General features: G+C 51.2%; 1 protein-coding gene across 3 annotated transcripts in view; it reads right to left on the bottom strand.

Moving 5' to 3' along the window:
* Positions 1-4,016: 4,016 nt before the first annotated feature.
* Positions 4,017-20,231, bottom strand: part of Trpm4 (transient receptor potential cation channel subfamily M member 4) — a 33,549-nt gene continuing 17,334 nt past the window's right edge. For all 3 annotated transcript variants that reach the window (XM_041654996.1, XM_041655005.1, XM_041655014.1), the window contains 13 exons: positions 19,558-19,687; positions 19,217-19,362; positions 16,756-16,868; positions 16,404-16,481; positions 12,155-12,571; positions 9,056-9,188; positions 8,639-8,813; positions 8,142-8,319; positions 5,915-6,111; positions 5,587-5,719; positions 5,397-5,469; positions 5,203-5,308; positions 4,017-4,373 (listed from right to left, as the gene is read on the bottom strand). In XM_041654996.1, coding sequence (XP_041510930.1) covers positions 4,369-4,373; positions 5,203-5,308; positions 5,397-5,469; positions 5,587-5,719; positions 5,915-6,111; positions 8,142-8,319; positions 8,639-8,813; positions 9,056-9,188; positions 12,155-12,571; positions 16,404-16,481; positions 16,756-16,868; positions 19,217-19,362; positions 19,558-19,687 — 1,884 coding nt within the window. In that variant the 3' untranslated portion in view covers positions 4,017-4,368. The remainder of the gene's footprint in view (positions 4,374-5,202; positions 5,309-5,396; positions 5,470-5,586; positions 5,720-5,914; positions 6,112-8,141; positions 8,320-8,638; positions 8,814-9,055; positions 9,189-12,154; positions 12,572-16,403; positions 16,482-16,755; positions 16,869-19,216; positions 19,363-19,557; positions 19,688-20,231) is intronic.

Genomic DNA, 20,231 nt, shown 5'->3' with positions numbered 1-20,231 from the left:
GTTGTCAATTAATGGATTATTAACTAAAGCAGTTCTTAGGTCCCAATAACACCTCCTTAAAACCATGGACAAGTAGCAATTGGGTCCTGTCATCAGAGCTTGTGAAGGGGAAATGTAGGAGCCAGCCATGATAAGCTAAATATGAACAGATCACCCAAAAGAAGTTCTTATCTTCCAACCATTATCGCCTGCCAGTGTAGGAGATAAGTTTAATGGAGGCCTGAGTCTCAGCAGTTTACCCTGAAGCAATACCTGGTTGCAGGAAGGACCATAAACTGAGATTACCCAGCACCACCCAAGAACATACCACCCAAAGGAAATGCCTAACATTCCAACCGCTGTAGATAGGATCACCTGCCAGCAAACACTCACCAGGAACCCCTAGACAGATTCATCCAATCAGGGGCTCCGAACCTTAGAAACCCCTCACCCCCACCTTTTCTACAATAAAAACCCAACTCTAGCTAAGCCTGGGCTCTCCGATTAATCCGATACATTGGACACACAAAGAGACAGAGTGTGCAAACCTGTGTAAAATAAAGGCTCTTTGCTTTTACACACAAGACTCGGTCTCCTTGTTGGTTTGCGGGGGACGTCAAGGATCTGGCCATAACAATGCTGAACTTTCCTCTTTGAAGAGCACCAATCAAGATGCCAAAGCAAGCAGCTGCCAGCACCCACCACCACCAAAGAAAAAGATCCCTCTCCTTCGGTCCCTTTGGGCCCCACAGGTTCCGCCCTCCAGCCTCACTGTCACATCCATCCCTGTACCCAGCTCGCTGGAAAAGGTACCCTGAGTACTGCCATTGAAAGACACCCCCCCCCAAGCAGGAAAAGGTATCCTGAGTACTGCCATTGAAAGACACCCCCCCCCAAGCAGGAAAAGGTATCCTGAGTACTGCCATTGAAAGACACCCCCCCCCAAGCAGGAAAAGGTATCCTGAGTACTGCCATTGAAAGACACCCCCCCCCAAGCAGGAAAAGGTATCCTGAGTACTGCCATTGAAAGACACCCCCCCCCAAGCAGGAAAAAATAGATCCAAAAATCTAAGGGAGAAAATCAGAAATCTAGGATTAGCCGGTTCAGTGACGCTGTTCCAGGAACTAGCTGAAGATTAGATTGTAATCTTGAGAATAATCTTGAGAAACAGGGAGTTGCCCCCTTGTGATCATCACTGGTATTTTCGGAATTTTCTACGGCGCCCTCCCTACCCCCTTCAGATTACTGGGCTGTGGTTTCTTCCCTTAAAAACCCCTTCTCCCAGGTACTCGGGGTCGAACTCCTCCCTTGCGTGGGTTATGAGTTTTGGCCCCAGGGCACTGGTACCTGTCAGTAAACCTCGTGTGATTGCAGCAAGGATGGTCTCTCGTGTTATCCTGAGATTTGAGTGAGAGTCTCGCCACACCGGGGGTCCTTCAGCATTTATTGGGAGCACTAACGTTGCCGTCTTGTCCTGGTGTGAAATGTGCGCATGTGCTTGAACGTTTCTGCTCCAAAACGTGGCGCTCTCTGGGGAGAGTGTGGAACCTTTGAAAACTTGACTCCAGACAGGAAGTAAGTCACTGGAAGTGAGATTTGGGGGATTGTAGTCTAATCTGTTTCTGTGTCTCTACTTCCTAGTAAGCCATGATGCCAACAGGCTACCACCCCAGATGCACTGTAGCCATGCCCCTTCACCACGGTGGACGATAGGATAGGTATTTTTGGTACCCAGATAGTAGGTTACTCCACCGATGTAATAAGCCAGATCAAGCCAAATTTAAAAGACCAGGTTTAATGAACCAAGCGTTCTAGAGTGACCTTTCCAGTCCCCCAGAAGTAGGTGGTGGAGGGAGGAGAAATCACGTGGCAGGGCTAGCTACTGGGGCTTAAATACCCTGTAGGCATGGTCTTGAGCTTCGTGGGAGGAGCCTGGACTTTTTGTGGTCTTTCTGAGGGTGGCGGGATTTGGAGAGGAAGGAGTGGGGCTGAGGAGGACTTCTAACAGAATACTATATTCCTTGAAATCATGAGCCAAAATAAACCCATCCTCCCTGGCTTCTGCCTGATCCTCCTGGTCACCCCCTCCACTGGTCTGATGGAGCGTCCTGCTGGATCTTGAGCAGGTTCCAGCGATCCTGACCTATGCAGCCCCCATCCTTCCTATCCCAGAGGGCCACACTTTCCTAAACTGACACACTCCTCATCAACGCTGCCAGGTCTGGGGTTTGATTTTTGCCTCCTTACAAGTGAGTCTAGTATTGCACTGTAGGGGCTGCTGCATGCTGTGACTGCAGGCTCAGGACAGGTTCTCCTGCTCGCAGCACACATGCCGCATGCCGTGACTGCAGGCTCAGGACAGGTTCTCCTGCTCACAGCACGCATGCTGCATGCCGTGACTGCAGGCTCAGGACAGGTTCTCCAGCTCGCAGCACGCACATGCAGCTCCAACAGATGTGGTTACCAAGGTTCCACGGGGTCCAGAGGAAAAACTATACTCTTGGGATGAGTTTGGTTTAAAGGATTCCTTTTCTGTTTGTTTTTGAAGACAGGGTTTTTTTTGTTTGTTTTTTCTGTGTAGCCCTGGCTGACCTGGAACTTACTCTGTAATCTGTTCTAGCCTTGAACTCACAAAGATCTGCCTGCCTGTGCCTCTGGAGTGCTGGGATTAAAGACAGGAGCCACCATGGATTCCTGCAAAAGGAACTTCGACTCCAATTTAACCTTCTGGAGTGAAATTTCTGCCTGTGAGATATGCTGGTTCCTACAAAAAATGCTAGGGTCTGGGGACTCAGCTAGAGGTCGGAGGGGACTAGGCGAGTGGCTCAGTCGGGGAGGGCTCCTGTTACCCCCCCCCCCCCCCCCCCGAGCTGGAAGATGCTTCCTGCAGCCTGAATCTGATAGCTGGGAGACGCATGGAAGGAAAAAATTAGTCTCTTAAGTTGTCCTCTGGCCTTCACCCATACAGACACTGTGGCATGCGTGTGTCCACCCATATACACGGGACTACATGTATACACACACGTACATAAACTAATAAGTGTATTTTTTTTTTTTTGGTTTTTTGAGACAGGGTTTCTCTGTGTAACGGTCCTGGCTGTCCAGGAACTTGCTCCTGTAGACCAGGCTGGCCTTGAACTCGCAGAGATCCACCTGCCTCTGCCTCCCGAGTGCTAGGATTAAAGGCGTGCGCCACCACTGCCCTTTTTTTTTTAATAAGTGGATTTTTTAAAAAATAAATCTAAATTCCTAGCACCTGCTAGGAAATGGATCTGCTCTCACTGCTTGACAGGAAGAGTTGTACCCATGAAGCAGTCACAGTGTCAGCTAGTGCTGGCGCGGCCCCTTCTTACTGCCGCCATGGTTACTATGTGGGCTGGTGGGATGGACTTGGCATTTCCTGGGAGTCTCACTGATGCACACTTGGCCATGTTCCAACATGACTCCACACCCAGAGAGGCAGGGAGCTGGAACCCCTCCAATTGGGAGGATGTTTTAGTTTTGGTTTTTGGATGTGTTGGCTGTTGGTGGCTTTCTCACTAATTTAACTAATAATTGCTGTCCGTTCAGCCTTGTCATTACCAGCTTAGTTTGTTGTGGGTTATTTAGTTAAATTGCAATGTGTAACGATGCGGATTCGCCTCAACCCCCGCGTGAGTGTGGCCTGCAATTTTCCACTAATTAGGCGTTTTAAAGACACATACACATTTATCTCCCCAAATCTGCATCAAATGTTTGCATGTTGCCAGAGCAGATGAGTGCGGCGCTTGCCCCTCTCCAGAACTGAGTCTCTTGTTCCCACGGGAAAGCAGCAGGAACTCAGACTCTCCCTGTCATCTGAAGGGAGACCCTAAAACAGAGGTCTGTACAGAGGTACTGGGGCCACATCGGCAGGTGTAGTGGTCTGGAGGAGGGACTGACACCAGGCCATTGAGACAGAGCAAAATAAAATCCATCAAGGACCCAAATTCCCAGCCTACCTCAGCCACCAACCCCAAGGTCTGGCCCCCCTGCCCCGGCTGAGTCAGGCATGCGCTCCGATTTCTGTCAAAAGGTTTTATTCTCCCCTTTGTGGGGAAGCTGTGAATAGGGTCTATGGTCCCTGTAACCCCGGGACCCTCTGGCCCCCTCTGCTTGTGGCAGAGCCCAGCGTTGCCAGCTCAGAGTTTGATCCACCCAAGGTGGGGCTGCCCCTGGGAGGAGCCAGCCCTGCTGGGGTTCCCAAGGTGACACTCTGAGGTTGTTGAGCCGACAACCCTCACCCCCAGCATGGGGCTCATGGTGACGATAAGGCCACCAGTTGTGTAGATTGAGGCAGGCTGGGCCCAACTCTGGAAATGAAGCCTCTATGGACGCCAATACCTAGGAATCCATCAGGAACACTCAACTCAGTCTAGAAGAGATAGAAGACAGCAGGTGGTGAGCAGGGCCACGGGAGAGCACCAGAGAACACAGCTGGGAGCGGCTCAGTTGGCTCTCCCGCTGAGCTTCTGCTAGAGAGGAAGAGCTTCGCTGCGGGACTACTTAGATCAAACTGGTCCCTGTGGGTGTCTGTGGGGCTGTCGTGATTGTTAATTGGTGTAGGAGGGCCCTGGGGGCGGTACTATTTCCTGAGGAGTCCTAACTGGAGGAGGAAGCTAGCTCCACCAAGCCTCGGTGATCCCGCAAGCAACCAAGCAACGTCCCTCCGCGGTGTCGCTCCGCGGTTTCTGGTACGTCTCTGGCTGTGAGTGAGCTCTCTGCGTTACATCTGACATCGTCTACCTTCCCGTCCTTGCCCTGCCTCCCTCACTGATGGGCTGTCACCCGGTAGTGGAAGCCAAATGAATCCTTCATCTCCTAAGTTACTTTTGTTTGGAGTGTTTTATCATACCAAGAGATACGGAACCGGAGCGAGAACACAGCACCCATGTAAAAAGGCGCGCTAGGGTGGACACAGCACCGGCTTCAGGAGTCAAGGGAGTGGGGCAGATCAGATGCCGACCGCTTCCCAGAGCTCACCAGCCAGTTGGCCCAGCCAACTGGAGAATTTTGGGTCCAGGAAGAGATCCTATCTCAAAGAACCAGGCGGCGGGAGATGGAGGAAAGCATCAGACATCCACCCCAGACCGCCACATGCATGCGCTCACACCGACTACACAGACCCACACACAAACAGAACCAACAGGGCCTTCAGAAGACCAAGCAAGGGACCCAGGGACAACGGGAGGGCACAGACGGACCTTTGGACCCAGGCGGGCTCGGAGGGGGCGGCCCCCCTGGAGGCAGCAAGGCAGAGCTGCTAAGGGCCTCGGCCACCCAACTCAGGACGCGAGTACAGTGTTGGACCTGGGAAGAAAGGGTATGTCAAGGCAGGAGTAGGGAATCAGGCGGTCCCATCCCTGCCCCTCACCCTCTGCCATGCCTGAGTCCTCACCTCTTTCTCCAGCCCCTTCAGACGCCGCTCATATTCTCTAATCTGTCCCAGCTGCTTCAGTGCCGTGTCCACCCTAGAAAAAGAGACCCTCAGAGCCTGGGGCCAGCCGACCTGCAGAAGCCTCCAGTAGGATGCAAGCGCATCAGCATCCCACCCGGGGAATCCTGAGTATCTCAGGCCCCTGCCTCACTTCTGAGACGTGCGTTTCAGGCGCTCCGAGTCACTGTCTCGCTTGTCACGAGTTTGTGCCAATAAGAAGTTCTCTTTGTGCACAGATTCCCAAGTCAGCAACTTCCGTTCTGCTTCCTTAGAGAGATAGACACCTGCAGGGCCAAGTCCAGGAGTCAATGGGCAGGCCTACCGGGGGCCACACCCCCTCCCCAAAGCCTTAAAATTCTTCAGACCCCGCCCCCAGATGGGTGCAGACCACGCCCTCCCCACCCGAACCTCACCGACCCGTCTCTCTTCCCTTTCCCCTCCCGAGTGCTGCCCCCTTGCAAACCACGCTCCATTCTCACGGAAGTGTTCGACGACTGGGGAGGCGGGCAAGTTAGTCCTATGACACCTGCGCAGCCACCTGATGACGAGGCGCACATGAGAGATGATGATAAAGGGCGGGGCCAGCGCAGGCCTGGAGTGGAATTCCCGGATGAGGCTGTAGCGTTGTGCCTTCCAGTAGAGGTCGCTGTTGTCTTGTACTTTGCTGAAGGTGTAGCTGTGGAGGTCGGAGGTCAAGGGTCACTGGAGGCCAATAAAAGACCTTGATCATAGGACTGGGTCTCAGAAGGCAAGATAAAGTAGCCAGGGGCTGCGGAAATGGCTTAGCAGTTAAGCGCACTTGGTTCCGGCTGAGGACCCAGCTTCAGTTCCCAGAACTCTGGAGGTAACTGACAATTGTCCAGCGCCCACTTCTGGTCTTTGCCAGCACTACACTCAGGTGGTGTGCATACATACATGCTGGCAAACACTCATACACATATGAAAGAAATAAAGATTTTGTAGGCAAGTGCCTGTGGAGATCAGAAATGAGTGTGAGATCCCCTGGACCCTGAGCTCTGCCATTTGTCCTATTAGGGTGCTGGGGTCTCTGGTCCTCGTGAATGAGCTGCAAGTGCTCTTAACTCCTGAGCCATCTGTCCGACACAGTGTCTGTCTACGCAATGCATGTGTGGGAACGTGTGTATATGGACAGATGCATATTTGTGTGCAAGTGGAACCCAAAGGATAACCTTGATGGCATCATCAAGACGCTGTATACATTTGAAGCAGGGTCTCTCACTGGCCAGGAGCTCACTGATTAGACTAGCCTGTCTGAGCAGAATCCTCCAAAACCCTCCTGTCTCTGTCTTGCCAGTACTGGGATTACAATAACCCAGCTTGCCAGTACTGGGATTACAATTCCCATGCTTGGGAATTTTCCATGTGTTCTGGAGATCAAGCTTAGGCAAGTGTCCAATTGAGCTGTACCCAACTCTACCCTGCCATCCTGGCTTTGTGGTTTTCAAAATAATACAATAGCTACTTGATATAGGTTTCAGTTCGTTTTTTGTCTTTTTCTGTAGCTCTGGCTGTTCTGGAACTCACTTTGTAGATCAAACTGACCTTGAACTCAGAGATCAGCTGGCCTCTACCTCCTGAGTGCTGAGATGAAAGGCTTGCACCATCACACCCAGCTTGGCTTTTTTTTTTTAAGGTTTATTTATTTTTCTGTGTATAGGTGTTTTGCCTACATGCACGTCGGCGCACTGCTCGCAAAGGCCAGGGGGGATGTCAGATCCCCTGGAACTGGAGTTACAGACATTGTGAGCTGCCATGTGAGTGCTGGGAACCCACGTCCTCTCTAAAGGGGCCTGTGCTCCTAACTGCTGAGCCATCTCTCCAGCCCTTGTTTGATTTTTGATATAGGGTTTCATGTAACCTAAACTCCTGATCCTCCTGTCTCTACCTTCCCGCTGGGACAACAGGCTTGCTTGGCCACGCCCACCGGAGTCCAGGGATTCTAACAAGGACCTTAAAGTCAGTGTCTCTAATCAACTCTCTTGAATGAACACAAAGAATAAAATTCAACCTGCCCTCACACTGCAAACAAAAGTAATTCCAAATGGGCCGGTGAGCCACAAGTCAGCGCTCAAACCCAAAACAAACTCCTAGCAGAGAACCTGGAAGAACACCTCTGACTCTGGCCTTCTCACAGACCCTCACGCGGGACGGCACGAGCATAAGCCACAAAAAGCAAAACGCAGGCTGGAGAGGTGGCTCAGCCTGGGTTCAGAGCACTGGCTGCTCTTGCAGAGGACCCAGTTTGGCTCCCAGCATCTACATAGTGGCTGACAACTGCCTGCAACTCCAGTTCCTGATGATCCAATGCCCCCTTCTGGCCTCTGAAGGCATTGCATGCATATGCTGCACACACACACACACACACACACACACACACACACACTCATACAGACAAAATATTCACACACAAAAATAAAATAAACTACAAGCAACAAAAGAATAATTCAACAAAGTGGACTTCATCAAAATTAAAAGCATTTGGTACAAGGTGGCCCATGCATCTTAACACTCGCAGAGCAGAGTAGGATCACCCTAAGTTCCAAGAACAGCCTGGGCATAGGGTGAGACCCTGCCTAAACATGCCAAAAACAGCAGCAAGTCCAAGTGGGGCACTGGGTGGAAGTCAGGACATAGGATGCTGAGCAGGCTCAGGCTGGGAGGAGCTGGGTGGGAAAGCAGGCGCACCTGAACATGGCGATGAGCAGATTGAGCAGCAGGATGTTGGCCACCAGCAGGAAGACGACAAGGAGCAGCACCACCAGCCAGTTGGCATATTGGGACACGCAGAAGCCCGAGACGGGCCCTTCTGGGTAAGCCCAGGAGCCCTGCTCCTCAGAGCAATTACCTGGATTCATGAGGGCCACTATAGGGGGGACAGTGAGAGTGAGCAGAGGGAGGCAGGGAGGGAGAGAGAGAAAGGGGGAAAGGCCGGGCGGTGGTGGCGCACGCCTTTAATCCCAGCACTCGGGAGGCAGAGGCAGGCGGATCTCTGTGAGTTCGAGGCCAGCCTGGTCTACAAGAGCTAGTTCCAGGATAGGCACCAAAGCTACAGAGAAACCCTGTCTCAAAAAACCAAAAAAAAAAAAAGAAAAGAAAAGAAAAGAAAAGGGGAAGGAAAGGGACTGGGACACAGAGACACAGACAGACTGAGGGACAGACTCAGCTGGAGAACCCTTGCCTACCATCCATTTCCCCCTGGGGAATCTGCCCAAAGATCTGCAGATAGGGACGGTAGAAGACGCGACGCAGGATACTCGGTAGGCTGCGGTCCTGGGGCCTCAGGATCCCCTCTGTGGCCACCCCATAAGCCACAAGCCATACACAGAGGAAGAAAAGGAAAAAGAATACATCCTTCATCTGGAAACAGAGGAAAATGGGGCTGAGTACGGCCTGTCCTTCCCCACTCACTGGCTACCTTCTTGCTTTAGTCCCTCAGCATCCTCTAAAGCCTGCCTCTTCCTGGCCCTGACCAGCTCAAAAGTTCTACCTCTCCCCTGGCCACCCCTTCCCCTCCCTGGCACCTCCTACCCACAGCCCACCTTTCTGCCCTGACCTCTGCCTTCTCCACACCCGGCCCTGCCCCTCATCCTCAACCTCACCATCTTGCTCACGATGACAATCTTGGGTCCCAGTTGCTTGTTCACTGTGAAGATGTGAAGGAGCCGCAGAGTGAAGACCATGAAGTCAAGGCAGAGGACGGTGCGGCCCAGGTCACGCAGCCCAGGGGTCAGCCTGAGGTGTAGGGAGTCACACACAGCATAGATCAGGGGTCTCCTCGGATGACGCTGAGGCCTCACAGAGCAGAAACAGGGACCCTCTGACCACACCACCTTTCTCTGGTCTCAGTATAATGATAGGGGGTGCCCCACCTTTCTCTGGTCTCAGTATAATGATGGGGGGTGCCCCAAGAATCATGTTAGCAGATTGCAGTGCCCCACACCAGCACTGTGGAGGCGGAGGCTGAAGGATCTTTGGCAGTTCCAACTCAGGATCCCCAAGACCAAGTTCTCAGCACAAAGATTATTTGACCCAGAGGGAGAAAGGGCAGGGAATTAGAGACAAAGGCGGAGGCAGAAGATGAGGCAGAGGGAGAAGGGATTAAGGAAGAGGAGGCAGGGTCTTTGTCCTGGAGGATAAAGGATTCTCGGGATAGAGAGCAGACTTGGGACATGGGCAGCTGGTGGTTTGTAAGGATAAAAGAGGAGGGGCTGGAGAGATGGCTCAGAGGTTAAGAGTTCAATTCCCAGCACCCACGTGGCAGCTCACAACTGTCTGTAACTCCTGTTCCAGGGGACCTGATGCCTTCATACAGACAGATACAAAATAAAAATAAATAAATAATAATAAAAAAGATAAAAGAGGGAACCCTGTGTTAGGATGAGGTGCTTAATTTAATTGAGCGTGTTAATTGGTGAACCAAAGGGGGCCTTGATTGCTAGCTGGACCTTGGTAGCCAGGCTCAGGAGGAGGAGTGGTCAAATCTAATGGTTTCCAGCACAGCAGAGGGAACGGGGGAGAAGGGCAAGGCCTGCCAGAGCCACATGCTCAGTGGGCTAGCGTGTTCCATCTGGTCTCTACAGGGAGTTCCACACCAGCCTGGGATACAGAGTGAGACCCTATCTCAAAAAAGGGCAGGAGGGCCCCTAAAATATGGAGTGGTCAAAGGTGCATAAATGGAAAATTTACAGCAGTCAGATTGACAAGGTTGTAAATTTGATTTGACTGACAGCATTGCCTAGAGTATCCTCACCGGGGCGTTTATGGTTCCTTCTGGCTGGCAGGCAGGCAAACGGGGGAAGCTATTTAGACAGAGATATAACCAATTCACGTGCCCTTTGACACACTCCTAACACCAGGGATGTAAACTTTTATTTTTTGCATCAATAAAAATTAGAAATAGAACTGCCGGTGGTGGCGCACGCCTTTAATCCCAGCACTTGGGAGGCAGAGGCGGGCGGATCTCTGTGAGTTCGAGGCCAGCCTGGTCTACAAGAGCTAGTTCCAGGATAGGATTCAAAGCTACAGAGAAACCCTGTCTCAAAAAACCAAAATAAAAAGGGGAGATGGGGAGAGAAAAGGTAGAAGGGAAGGAGGGGGGACTTGGGGAATCAGGAGAATTGGGATAAAGGAAAGGTGGATAGGGGAGCACGGAACCACAATTCTTAGTTAAGGGAGCCACTTTAGGGTGGGCAAGAGATTTGACCCTAGAGGGGCTCCCAAGTGCCCAAGATGAGGTTCCCAGTTAGTTCCTTGGGCAGCTGAGGATTGGGAACCTGAAATGACCCTATCCTAGAGCAATATTGACGAATATCTTGCATATCATCATAGAACCTTCATCTGGTGATGGATAGAGATAGAGACAGAGACCCACACATGAGCACTGGACTGAACTCCCAAGGTCCCAATGAGGAGCAGAAGGAGGGAGAACATGAGCAAAGAAGTCGGGACCACGAGGCGTGCACCCACCCACTGAGACAGTGGAGCTGATCTACTGGGAGCTCACCAAGGCCAGCTGGACTGTGACCGAAAAAGCATGGGATAAAACTGGACTCTCTGAACATGGCGAACAATGAGGGCTGATGAGACGCCAAGGACAATGGCATGGGGTTTTGATCCTACTTAATGTGCTGGCTTTGTGGAAGCCTAGCCAGTTTGGATGTTCACCTTCCTAGATATGGACGGAGGGGGGAGGACCTAGGACTTACCACAGGGCAGGGAACCTGGACTGCTCTGTGGACTGGAGAGGGAGGGGGAGAGGAGTGGGGGGAGGGGGAGAAGGGTGGGAGGAGGGGGAGAAGGGTGGGAGGAGGGGGAGGGAAATGGGAGGCTGGGAGGAGGTGGAAACTTGTTTTATGTTTATGTTTTTTTCCTTCTTTTCTTAATAAAAAAAATATTAAAAAAAAGAAAAAAAAGAAAAAAGAAAAAAAACAAAATAAATAAATAAATAAATAAATAAAACAAACAAATAAATAAATAGAAATAACCAAGTGTCCCCCTGGAGGTCACTGGCTCAAAGGAAGATTCGCCACTTAGGCTGGAGGTGAGGATGTTTCTCTTTCCCAAGATTCAAAGATTTTTTTTTAGATCTTGAAAAAAGGGTGTTTAATAAAATGTATCAAATATGCCCTTGACACTGGCTTTCCTGCACGCAGCAGGGCCTTGGCCCTGTCTTCTCAGACAATATATCACACAAATTACACAAAAGAAGGCTAGGAGCTGGGCGATGGTGGCGCACGCCTTTAATCCCAGCACTCGGGAGGCAGAGGTAGGCGGATCTCTGTGAGTTCGAGACCAGCCTGGTCTACAGAGCTAGTTCCAGGACAGGCTCCAAAGCCACAGAGAAACCCTGTCTCGAAAAACCAAAAAAAAAAAAAAAAAAAAAAAAAAAAAAAAAAAAAAAGAGAGAGAGAAAAAAAAAAAGAAGGCTAGGGACAAACAGAAATATTAGTTTGCTAAACCCGCTTATCTCCCTCTCTGTTTGAATAAATCATTCATGCCAGGATACTCTGTTTCATCCTCACGTGGCTTGGAGGAGCCTACCTCTGAGTGTGCCAGCTGAGGACCGCTTCAGTAAAGGAGAGGTAGCTGTCCATCCATCACCCAGCAGAATAAACTAGGCCCTCTCTGGGGATTCTGGGCAGGGCTTCTCCACTGGGTCCCGCCTACCACTGAGTCACTAGCCAGGGCTGCTCACTCACCTGCAGCCAACGCCTAGCAGGAAGCAGGTGAGTGCCAGCAGGTCACACTGGTTCCAGGCGTCTGAGAGGTAGAGGTGCAGCCGGTGGCGCAGGGGAGCTTTGCCGGGCCCAGGTCCGCCGCTGGCCAGGCTCCCCCAGCCGCCACCCAGGCCCTGGCGCAGCTCCTCGCACAGCAGCGTGAAGGCCCAGAAGTATAGCAGCAGCTCGAAGACACCGGGCGCCGCGGGCTGAAAATCCACCAGCAACACGTGCGCGAACAGCAGCAGGAATAGCAGGTAACTGACCACATTGCCCAGGAAGGCGGTCACCGGAGCGCCCCAGAAGTGCGACCAGCGCTTGGAGCAGCTGCCACCGCAGAGGGCACGTCCTGGCCGCCGTCGCCTCTCCAGGACCACATTCGCGGAGGGCTCCGAAGGCCTGCAAGAAAGCAAGCCTCAGGGCTGGAGAGATGGCTCAGAGATTAAGAACACTGCCTGATGTTCCAGAGGTCCTGAGTTCAATTCCCAGCAACCACATGGTGGCTCACAACCATCTGTAATGAGATCTGGTGCCCTCTTCTGGCCTGCGAGTATACATGCAAGCAGAACACTGTATATGTAATAACATATTTAACATTTAACATATTTAAACATATTTAAATATGTTAATTTAAACATATTTAATTTAAACATATTTAAAAAACAATTTAAAAACAATATTTAAAAACATATTTAAAAAACAATATTTAAAAAACATATTTAAAAAACAATTTAAACATATTTAAAAAAAAAAAAAGAAAGAAAGCAAGCCTCAGCCACCCCTGAGTCTGGACTGGCTGCCCACCTTGGACACCTCCACACAGTACCACTTTGCACTCTGGAGACCTGAAGGCACTGGCAAACCCAAGACATTTGAAACTGACTTTTGAGTCAGGCCTGAGATAGAGCAAGGAAGGAAGGGAAGGAGGAACTGTGTGGTGGCCACTCATGCCTCCTTACACTTTAGAGACTGAGGCAGGAGGATTGCCATGTGTTTGATGCCAGCCTGAGCTTTGTGAAGAAACAAAACAAACACCAAAGAAAAACAAATAGCAAAAACAAAATAATAAAAAAAGTGAGCATAAGCAGGCGTGGTGTCTACCAACTTTTACCCCAGCGCTGCCGACCCAGTCAGTCAGTTCCAAGGCAGACAGGACTATACAGGGGAACCGTGTCTCAAAAACAAACACCAACAACAACTGAACAGAAACACTGAGTGCAATAGCCTATCTTTAAAAACCCAGCAGAATCGAACAGCCGGGCAGTGGTGGCGCACGCCTTTAATCCCAGCACCTGGGAGGCAGAAGCAGGCGGATGTCTGTGAGTTCAAGACTCGCCTGGTCTACAAGAGCTAGTTCCAGGACAGGCTCCAAAACCACAGAGAAACCCTGTCTAGAAAAACCAAAAAAAAAAAAAAAAAAAAAAAAAAAAAACAAAAAAAAAAACAAAAAAACAGCAGAAGGAACCCAGGCTAGAGGATGCGAAGAGGATAAAGCCAGCCAGAAAACAGCCCTTAGCGTCAGTAAGGAAGTTTCTAGAACATGCGAATCTATAGATAAAGTCAGGAGATGAGTTCTCAGGTGCCCAGGGCTGGGGGCAAGAGAGTGGCAGGAAAAGGGATTGAATTTCTGTGCTAGCAGTGTATTTAAACTAACTGCGCTGGAGAGATGGCCCAGGGTTTAGGAGTCCCAGCTGCTCTTGCAGAGGCCCTGGATGTGATTCGCAGTGTTCTCGTGGCAGCCCACAAGGGTCCATAATTGTATTCCCAGTTGATTCTGTGGGCACCAGGCATACACACAATGTGCAGACACACAGGCAAGCAGAACACCCATACACATAAAACAAACGTAAAGAAATCTACATTAAAAAAATTAAAAGGACGTGAACCGGGCTGGAGAGATGGCTCAGCAGTTAAGAGCACTGACTGCTCTTCCAGAGGTCCCAGGTTCAATTCCCAGCAACCACATGGCAGCTTACCACTGTCTAAAACTCCAGTTCCAGGGGCCACGACACCCTTACACAGACATCACAGACATACATGCAGGTAAAACACCAATGAACATAAAATAAAATAAATAAACGATATGTATTTCCTCCATTGGGAAGAAGACCCTGTGTGCTTAGTGTTCTTGGTTTCCTAGCGATCTGCGAGCACAGGGACCTTTGTGTAGAGCTAGGTCATTCTAAACTACTCAAAGCACCACACAGCGTTGTCACCTACTCCAAAGAAAACCATCTGCCACCAGGCTTAAATAGCACGAAACTGATCCCCAAGGCAGGAGAGAACGGGTTTCTACAGGCTGTCCTCTGAACTCCACACTTGCAGAGCGTGCACCACGCCCTCCCCAAACAAAGCCACACTTGCATAAATTTTAGAAAAGGAAATGTGACCTAGAAGAAACTTAAGGGGTTGGAGAGATGGCTCAGCAGTTTGGAGCACTGGCTGCTCTTCTGTAGGAGCAGGTTTGGCTCTGGCCCTGAGCATTCCTGGGAAGATGCTATCTACAGGGGCTCATACGCAGAAAGACAGCAGAGACTACGCAGGGCCTGGATGCTGCTGTCAAATAGTCTTTCTTTCTTTCTTTCTTTCTTTCCTCTTCGGGGCTGGAAGGTCACCCAGGAGTGCTGGTATCCATTAAACCTGGGCTTTTTCTAATTCGGTTTGATTTGGTCTGATTCAGATTATTGCGTCAGTGGAGAGGCTTATTGGGGACGCAAAAACTTATCATTCCCAAGCTTTGATCATTCATATCTGGCTCTAGAATAAGTTATCTCTTATTCCATTTGAGGTAACAGTGTGGGGAGTTGTGTGTGTGCGTGCCTGTGCATGCATGTGTGGTGTGTGTGTCTGTGTTTGTGTTGAAAATTCCCAGCACCCACATGGCAGCTTAGAACCCTGTATAGATCCAACGCCCTCTTCTGGTCTGAGAAGGCAACTGCATTCACATGCACAGAGCCCACAACACAAAAAATCCATAGACACATAATTAAAAACAAAATAAAATCTTTTAAAGCGTTTAAAGAGTTAATGCAGCACAGTCGGCCAGTCTCTGGTCCTGGAGTCCTCCCCGCCCCAGGACCAGCACTCCTAATTCTCCACAAGCACCCTGCCCCATTTCCCGACTCCTAACTCAGAAAGACACTTTTCTTTGCCCGTGCTTTTTGTGTGGCTACAATGTTTCCTTGATGATCTGGGCCTTCTCACCAGCTCTCTGGAGCGTCCCTTACCCCTTCTGTCTTTCCACCATGCCCCTGCTTGCCAACCTCCAAGGCCAAAGGATTTGCTTCCTCTCTCCGTCCTCCCTGTCCATTTCTAAATTATTTTATTATCCAGACTAAGAACCCGGATATGGGGAGATCAGAGGTCAATGTCTGATGTCTTATATTTATCACAGGGCTCGATGATTTGGCCACCCGCAGCCTGGCTGGCAGGACCGAGGCACTCTCGCGTCCCTGCCTCCTGGCATCAGTGCACGCACGCATTGCCAAACCCAGATGCTCATCGCAAGCCTAGGAACCTGAACTCTGGTCCTCACGCTTGTACAACGCATTCTCCTAGCTAGCTCCTGGCCCTTTCGTTTTGTTTTCCTGGAGGTTTTGTGTTGTTTGTTTGGCTCAGGGCCTTGGTAGGCTAGATATCATCCTACACATAATGAGACTACACATACAGACTTCACAAATGTCCGCTCTTCATGGACTCACCCTACACATACTGAGACTATACATACAACATCACAAGTGTCTGCTCTTCATGGACTCACCCTACACATACAGACATGACAAATGTCTGCTCTTCATGGAGAGTTGGGCGGTGGTGGCGCACGCCTTTAATCCCAGCACTCGGGAGGCAGAGGCAGGGCGGATCTCTGTGAGTTTGAGGCCAGCCTGGTCTACAGAGTGAGTTCCAGGACAGACAGGGCTACACAGAGAAACCCTGTCTGAAAAAAAAAAACCAATATCATAAAACCTGTTTCTCTCCATCATCATGGAGTCGGGCATGGCCTTTGACTTGTGTGGTAAGCACCTTTTCCTGCGGGGCTACTGCACTGGCCCCAAGGGCCAAATTTCAATGAGTCCTTGAGTGTGGCCTTCTAGAAGCCACCTCACTGAAGCCGTGTCCTCCTACAAGTCCAGTTCCTCCTGCAGGCCTCGCTCCAGTGCCTGATGGGAAGTGGAAGCCGACACAATCCCATGGTGGCACCCTTGCCCCACGGTGCTGGGGCGTCACTCACCCAACAGGACCCGCTCCATTGATGCTGCTATTTATGTCGAAGTCAGGGTTCCTCTGTGTGGACTCCTCCTCTGACTTCCTGCCATGGGGGTAGGGCAGGGACAGAGTGAGAAATAAAGAGGTTCTCGAGAAAGATCCAAACTTATTTTACCACAAACAGTGTAGAGAGGTGAGTTGCCCTCCTGCAGAGCCTAAACACTAAAGAAATTGCCTATAGAGAAGAAGCCTAACAGCCCTCATCTTCCAGAACATTCCCTCCAGACACTGTTTCCAGGAAAGAGACCCTCTAGGTGGCCAAGTCAGAGGGCAATGAGCAGGAAGGGCTGATGAGCCCCAGCCCCCAGGTGACTCACCTGAAGGGGATGAGTCGGGTGCAGATCAGAGGTGGGCAGAAGAAGGCGAGAAGCAGGGCCCAGATAGGGGTGGTGCTATCCATCTCCCCCCACCATTTCTGTGTCAGCAGAGACTGTGGAGAGGAGTGGGGGCATGTGCGCGTGAGTCTCCACACCGCACCCAACCCGAGAGTGTGCGCGTGAGTCTCCACACCGCACCCAACCGGAGAGTGTGCGCGTGAGTCTCCACACCGCACCCAACCCCAGAGAGTGTGCGCATGAGTCTCCACACCGCACCCAACCAGAGAGAGTGTGCGCGTGAGTCTCCACACCGCACCCAACCAGAGAGAGTGTGCGCGTGAGTCTCCACACCGCACCCAACCAGAGAGAGTGTGCGCGTGAGTCTCCACACCGCACCCAACCAGAGAGAGTGTGCGCGTGAGTCTCCACACCGCACCCAACCCCAGAGAGTGTGCGCATGAGTCTCCACACCGCACCCAACCCCAGAGAGTGTGCGCGTGAGTCTCCACACCGCACCCAACCCCAGAGAGTGTGCGCGTGAGTCTCCACACCACACCCAACCCCAGAGAGTGTGCGCGTGAGTCTCCACACCGCACCCAACCCCAGAGAGTGTGCGCGTGAGTCTCCACACAGACTGTGGAGAGTGGGGGCGTGAGCGTGTGAATCCACACTGCACCCACCCCGAGAGAGTGTGCGTGTGAATCTCCACACAGACTGTGGAGAGTGGGGGCGTGAGCGTGTGAATCCACACTGCACCCAACCCGAGACTCTAACCTTGTGCATTGGGTCTCAACGGTCAGAATTTGGGGACGGTGGTCAAAGGCAACCTCCTCAGGGCTGGCCAACAGAATGGAACAGCCAGCTTTCCTTCCTTTATTTTTTCAGTTTTTCTAGACAGGGTTTCTCTGTGTAGCCCTGGCTGTCCTAGAACGCGCTCTGTAGACCAGGTTGGTCTCAGACTCACAGATCTGCCAGCCTCTGCCTCTGACCAGCCAACTTTTCTTTTAACGCACATGGGTGTGGGGTGTGGCTCACTGAATGCATGTGTGTGTACTATTGTGATGGCTGAAGTTATGTTTTGTTATAAAATAAAAATGCTTCAAATTTGGCTCAAAAACTGTGGTAGTGATCTTATTCTTGCCCGGGGGGTTAACACTATCGCGTTAACACTATGGGATTAACACAATGGGCATGGTGACCAGATAGATAAGAAGAGGGCACCGGATCCCATAGAACTGGGGTTACAGACGACTGTGAGCAGGAATCAAACTTGGGTCCTCTGTAAGAGCAGCAGTACCCTAACTGGTGAACCCCTGCCCCAGGCCCAGCGCAGGCAACTTTTATTGATATTATAGGACAGGCACTGTGTCAAGAACTTTCCATGGACCAGATAATTTAACCCCAGAGGGTGAGTGCTGGTGTTTGGTGTTTTCTCCTTTTTATACACAAGACTGGCCCATAACAAACAAACATAAAGAGTATTCAGCAGAGCTGGAATCCATGAGGTTCACCAATCGTCTGAAATGCCAGCTCAGAAGGCAAGGCAGCAGGACCTCTTGTTGGGATAAACCCGACTTCCTGTTGCGTGGGCTGAACTTCACTGAGGGTGGGATTTCTGAGCTCCCTTCAAATCTCAGTTCCCAATACCGGTAGCTTTCAGAATGTTGGACTGTCAGGATTGGAGAGAGTGTGGAGAGCGAACAGGGCTTTTCTACAGGGAGGGATTTCCTAAACCAAAGCACATCTCTGTCTGAAGCACTGGACGATTGTCCATGGAGTCACTAACTGGAGAAGGAGAGCTCTAAACAGTGTAAAGTAGGAAGAACTTCCTGGGGAACTGGTGGCACTTCCTGTGGATGGAGTGGCACTTCCTATGGGAATGACAAAGACTTCCTGTGTGAGAAGCGGTACTTCCTGTGTGAGCAGCGGCACTTCCTGTTAGCACCAACACTACTGGGGGCAAAAGTTAGAGACAGGCCTTGCTGTGGTAGCAGGTAGGGTCTCCTTGTGGAAAAACAGCTAGTAAGAGGGAGGCATCATTTTCCAAGGCAGTTCCTCGTGGTGCGGGGATCCCAGCCTCAAAGTTATCTCCTGTTACTTCATAGCTGTAATTTTGCCACTGTTATAAATCACAATGTAAATATCTCATATGTAGCCCCTGTGAAAGGGTTGTTTGACCCCCAAAGGGGTGGCACACACAGGTTGAGAACCACCATTCTTTAGTTCGTGCGTTTGTTTTTGTTTTTGTTTTTCGAGGCAGGGTTTCTCTGTAGCTTTGGAGCCTGTCCTGGAACTAGCTCTTGTAGACCAGGCTGGTCTCGAACTCCCAGAGATCCACCTGCCTCTGCCTCCCGAGTGCTGGGATTAAAGGTGTGCACCACCACTGCCTGGCCAAGCCACTGTTCTAGGGACAAGTAGATTCCAGGGATGGGGCTCAGGGTTGTCTGAGTCACACGCTCACCTGTACCCCATCCTGGGCAAAGAATGAACGAGCATCTGCCTGCATGGCAAGCTGAAGGCAGGTGGCCTCTCCCCACAGGGGACAGCGTCGAAGAAGCAGGCGGAATGCTCGTTCCTCACTGTTGTGGTAACATTCTCCAAAGAGGTCTGTGGACAAGGGAACCGGTGAGAACAGAAGGAGAGAGTAGAGGGTGCCATGCGTGCCCACGATACCCCTCCCCAGCACACCCACAGAAGGAGAGTGGAGGGTGCCGTGCGTGCCCACGATACCCCTCCCCAGCACACCCACAGAAGGAGAGTGGAGGGTGCCGTGCGTGCCCACGATACCCCTCCCCAACACACCCACGCTCATGCTCTCAAACTTGGCTGCCAGGTCCTTCCGCCTCGCAGCCTCCTCAGCTTCCCACTCTAAGCGAGCCATCACTCGGAGCAGGAGACATGCCCCCAGGGCAGAGGCCACTGAGTTGGAGCCCTGGAGAGACAGAAAGAGGCCGAGGGTTCACTCAGACAGATGCTGCACGTTGCCATGAGCAGGGTCTCTAGCATCACACCCAGGATGTGAAATAGCTGAGTGGTGGCCGGGAGCCCTGGGAGCGCTAATTTCATGGGTTGAGTCTGGGAAGACAGACAGTTCTGGAAGTTCTGGGAGTAGACAATGGTTGTATACAACGTCATCACCGTTCTTAATAATTCAGAGTTGGGGGGCAGGTCTCATGTAGCATTCATGAGGTTGAGGCAGGAGACTCACAAGGTCCAGACCAGCCTGGGTTACACGGAAGACTCTGCCTCAACAAGACAAAAGTAGGGTGGTGGCAGTACCCTTGGCAAGCTGCCTGCCTGGTAGCGTAACGCTTTGGGTTTGAGTCTCAACACCACATGAACCAGGCATAGTGCACATGTTCAAGAGCAGCCTTGGCTAATAAGGCTAGCCTGGGCTATTCGTGACCCTGCCTCAAAACAAACAACAAAAGAGGCATGCAGTCTGGGTGAGGTCAGAGGTCAGTCAGCCTCCAGAG

This window comes from Microtus oregoni, unplaced genomic scaffold, assembly GCF_018167655.1.
Source record: "Microtus oregoni isolate MIOR12 unplaced genomic scaffold, Mior012 000000F_ref0000247, whole genome shotgun sequence".
NCBI classification, from domain to species: domain Eukaryota; kingdom Metazoa; phylum Chordata; class Mammalia; order Rodentia; family Cricetidae; genus Microtus; species Microtus oregoni.
Note: the sequence above shows the minus strand (reverse complement) of the source record. Positions and strands in the feature narration are given on the sequence as shown.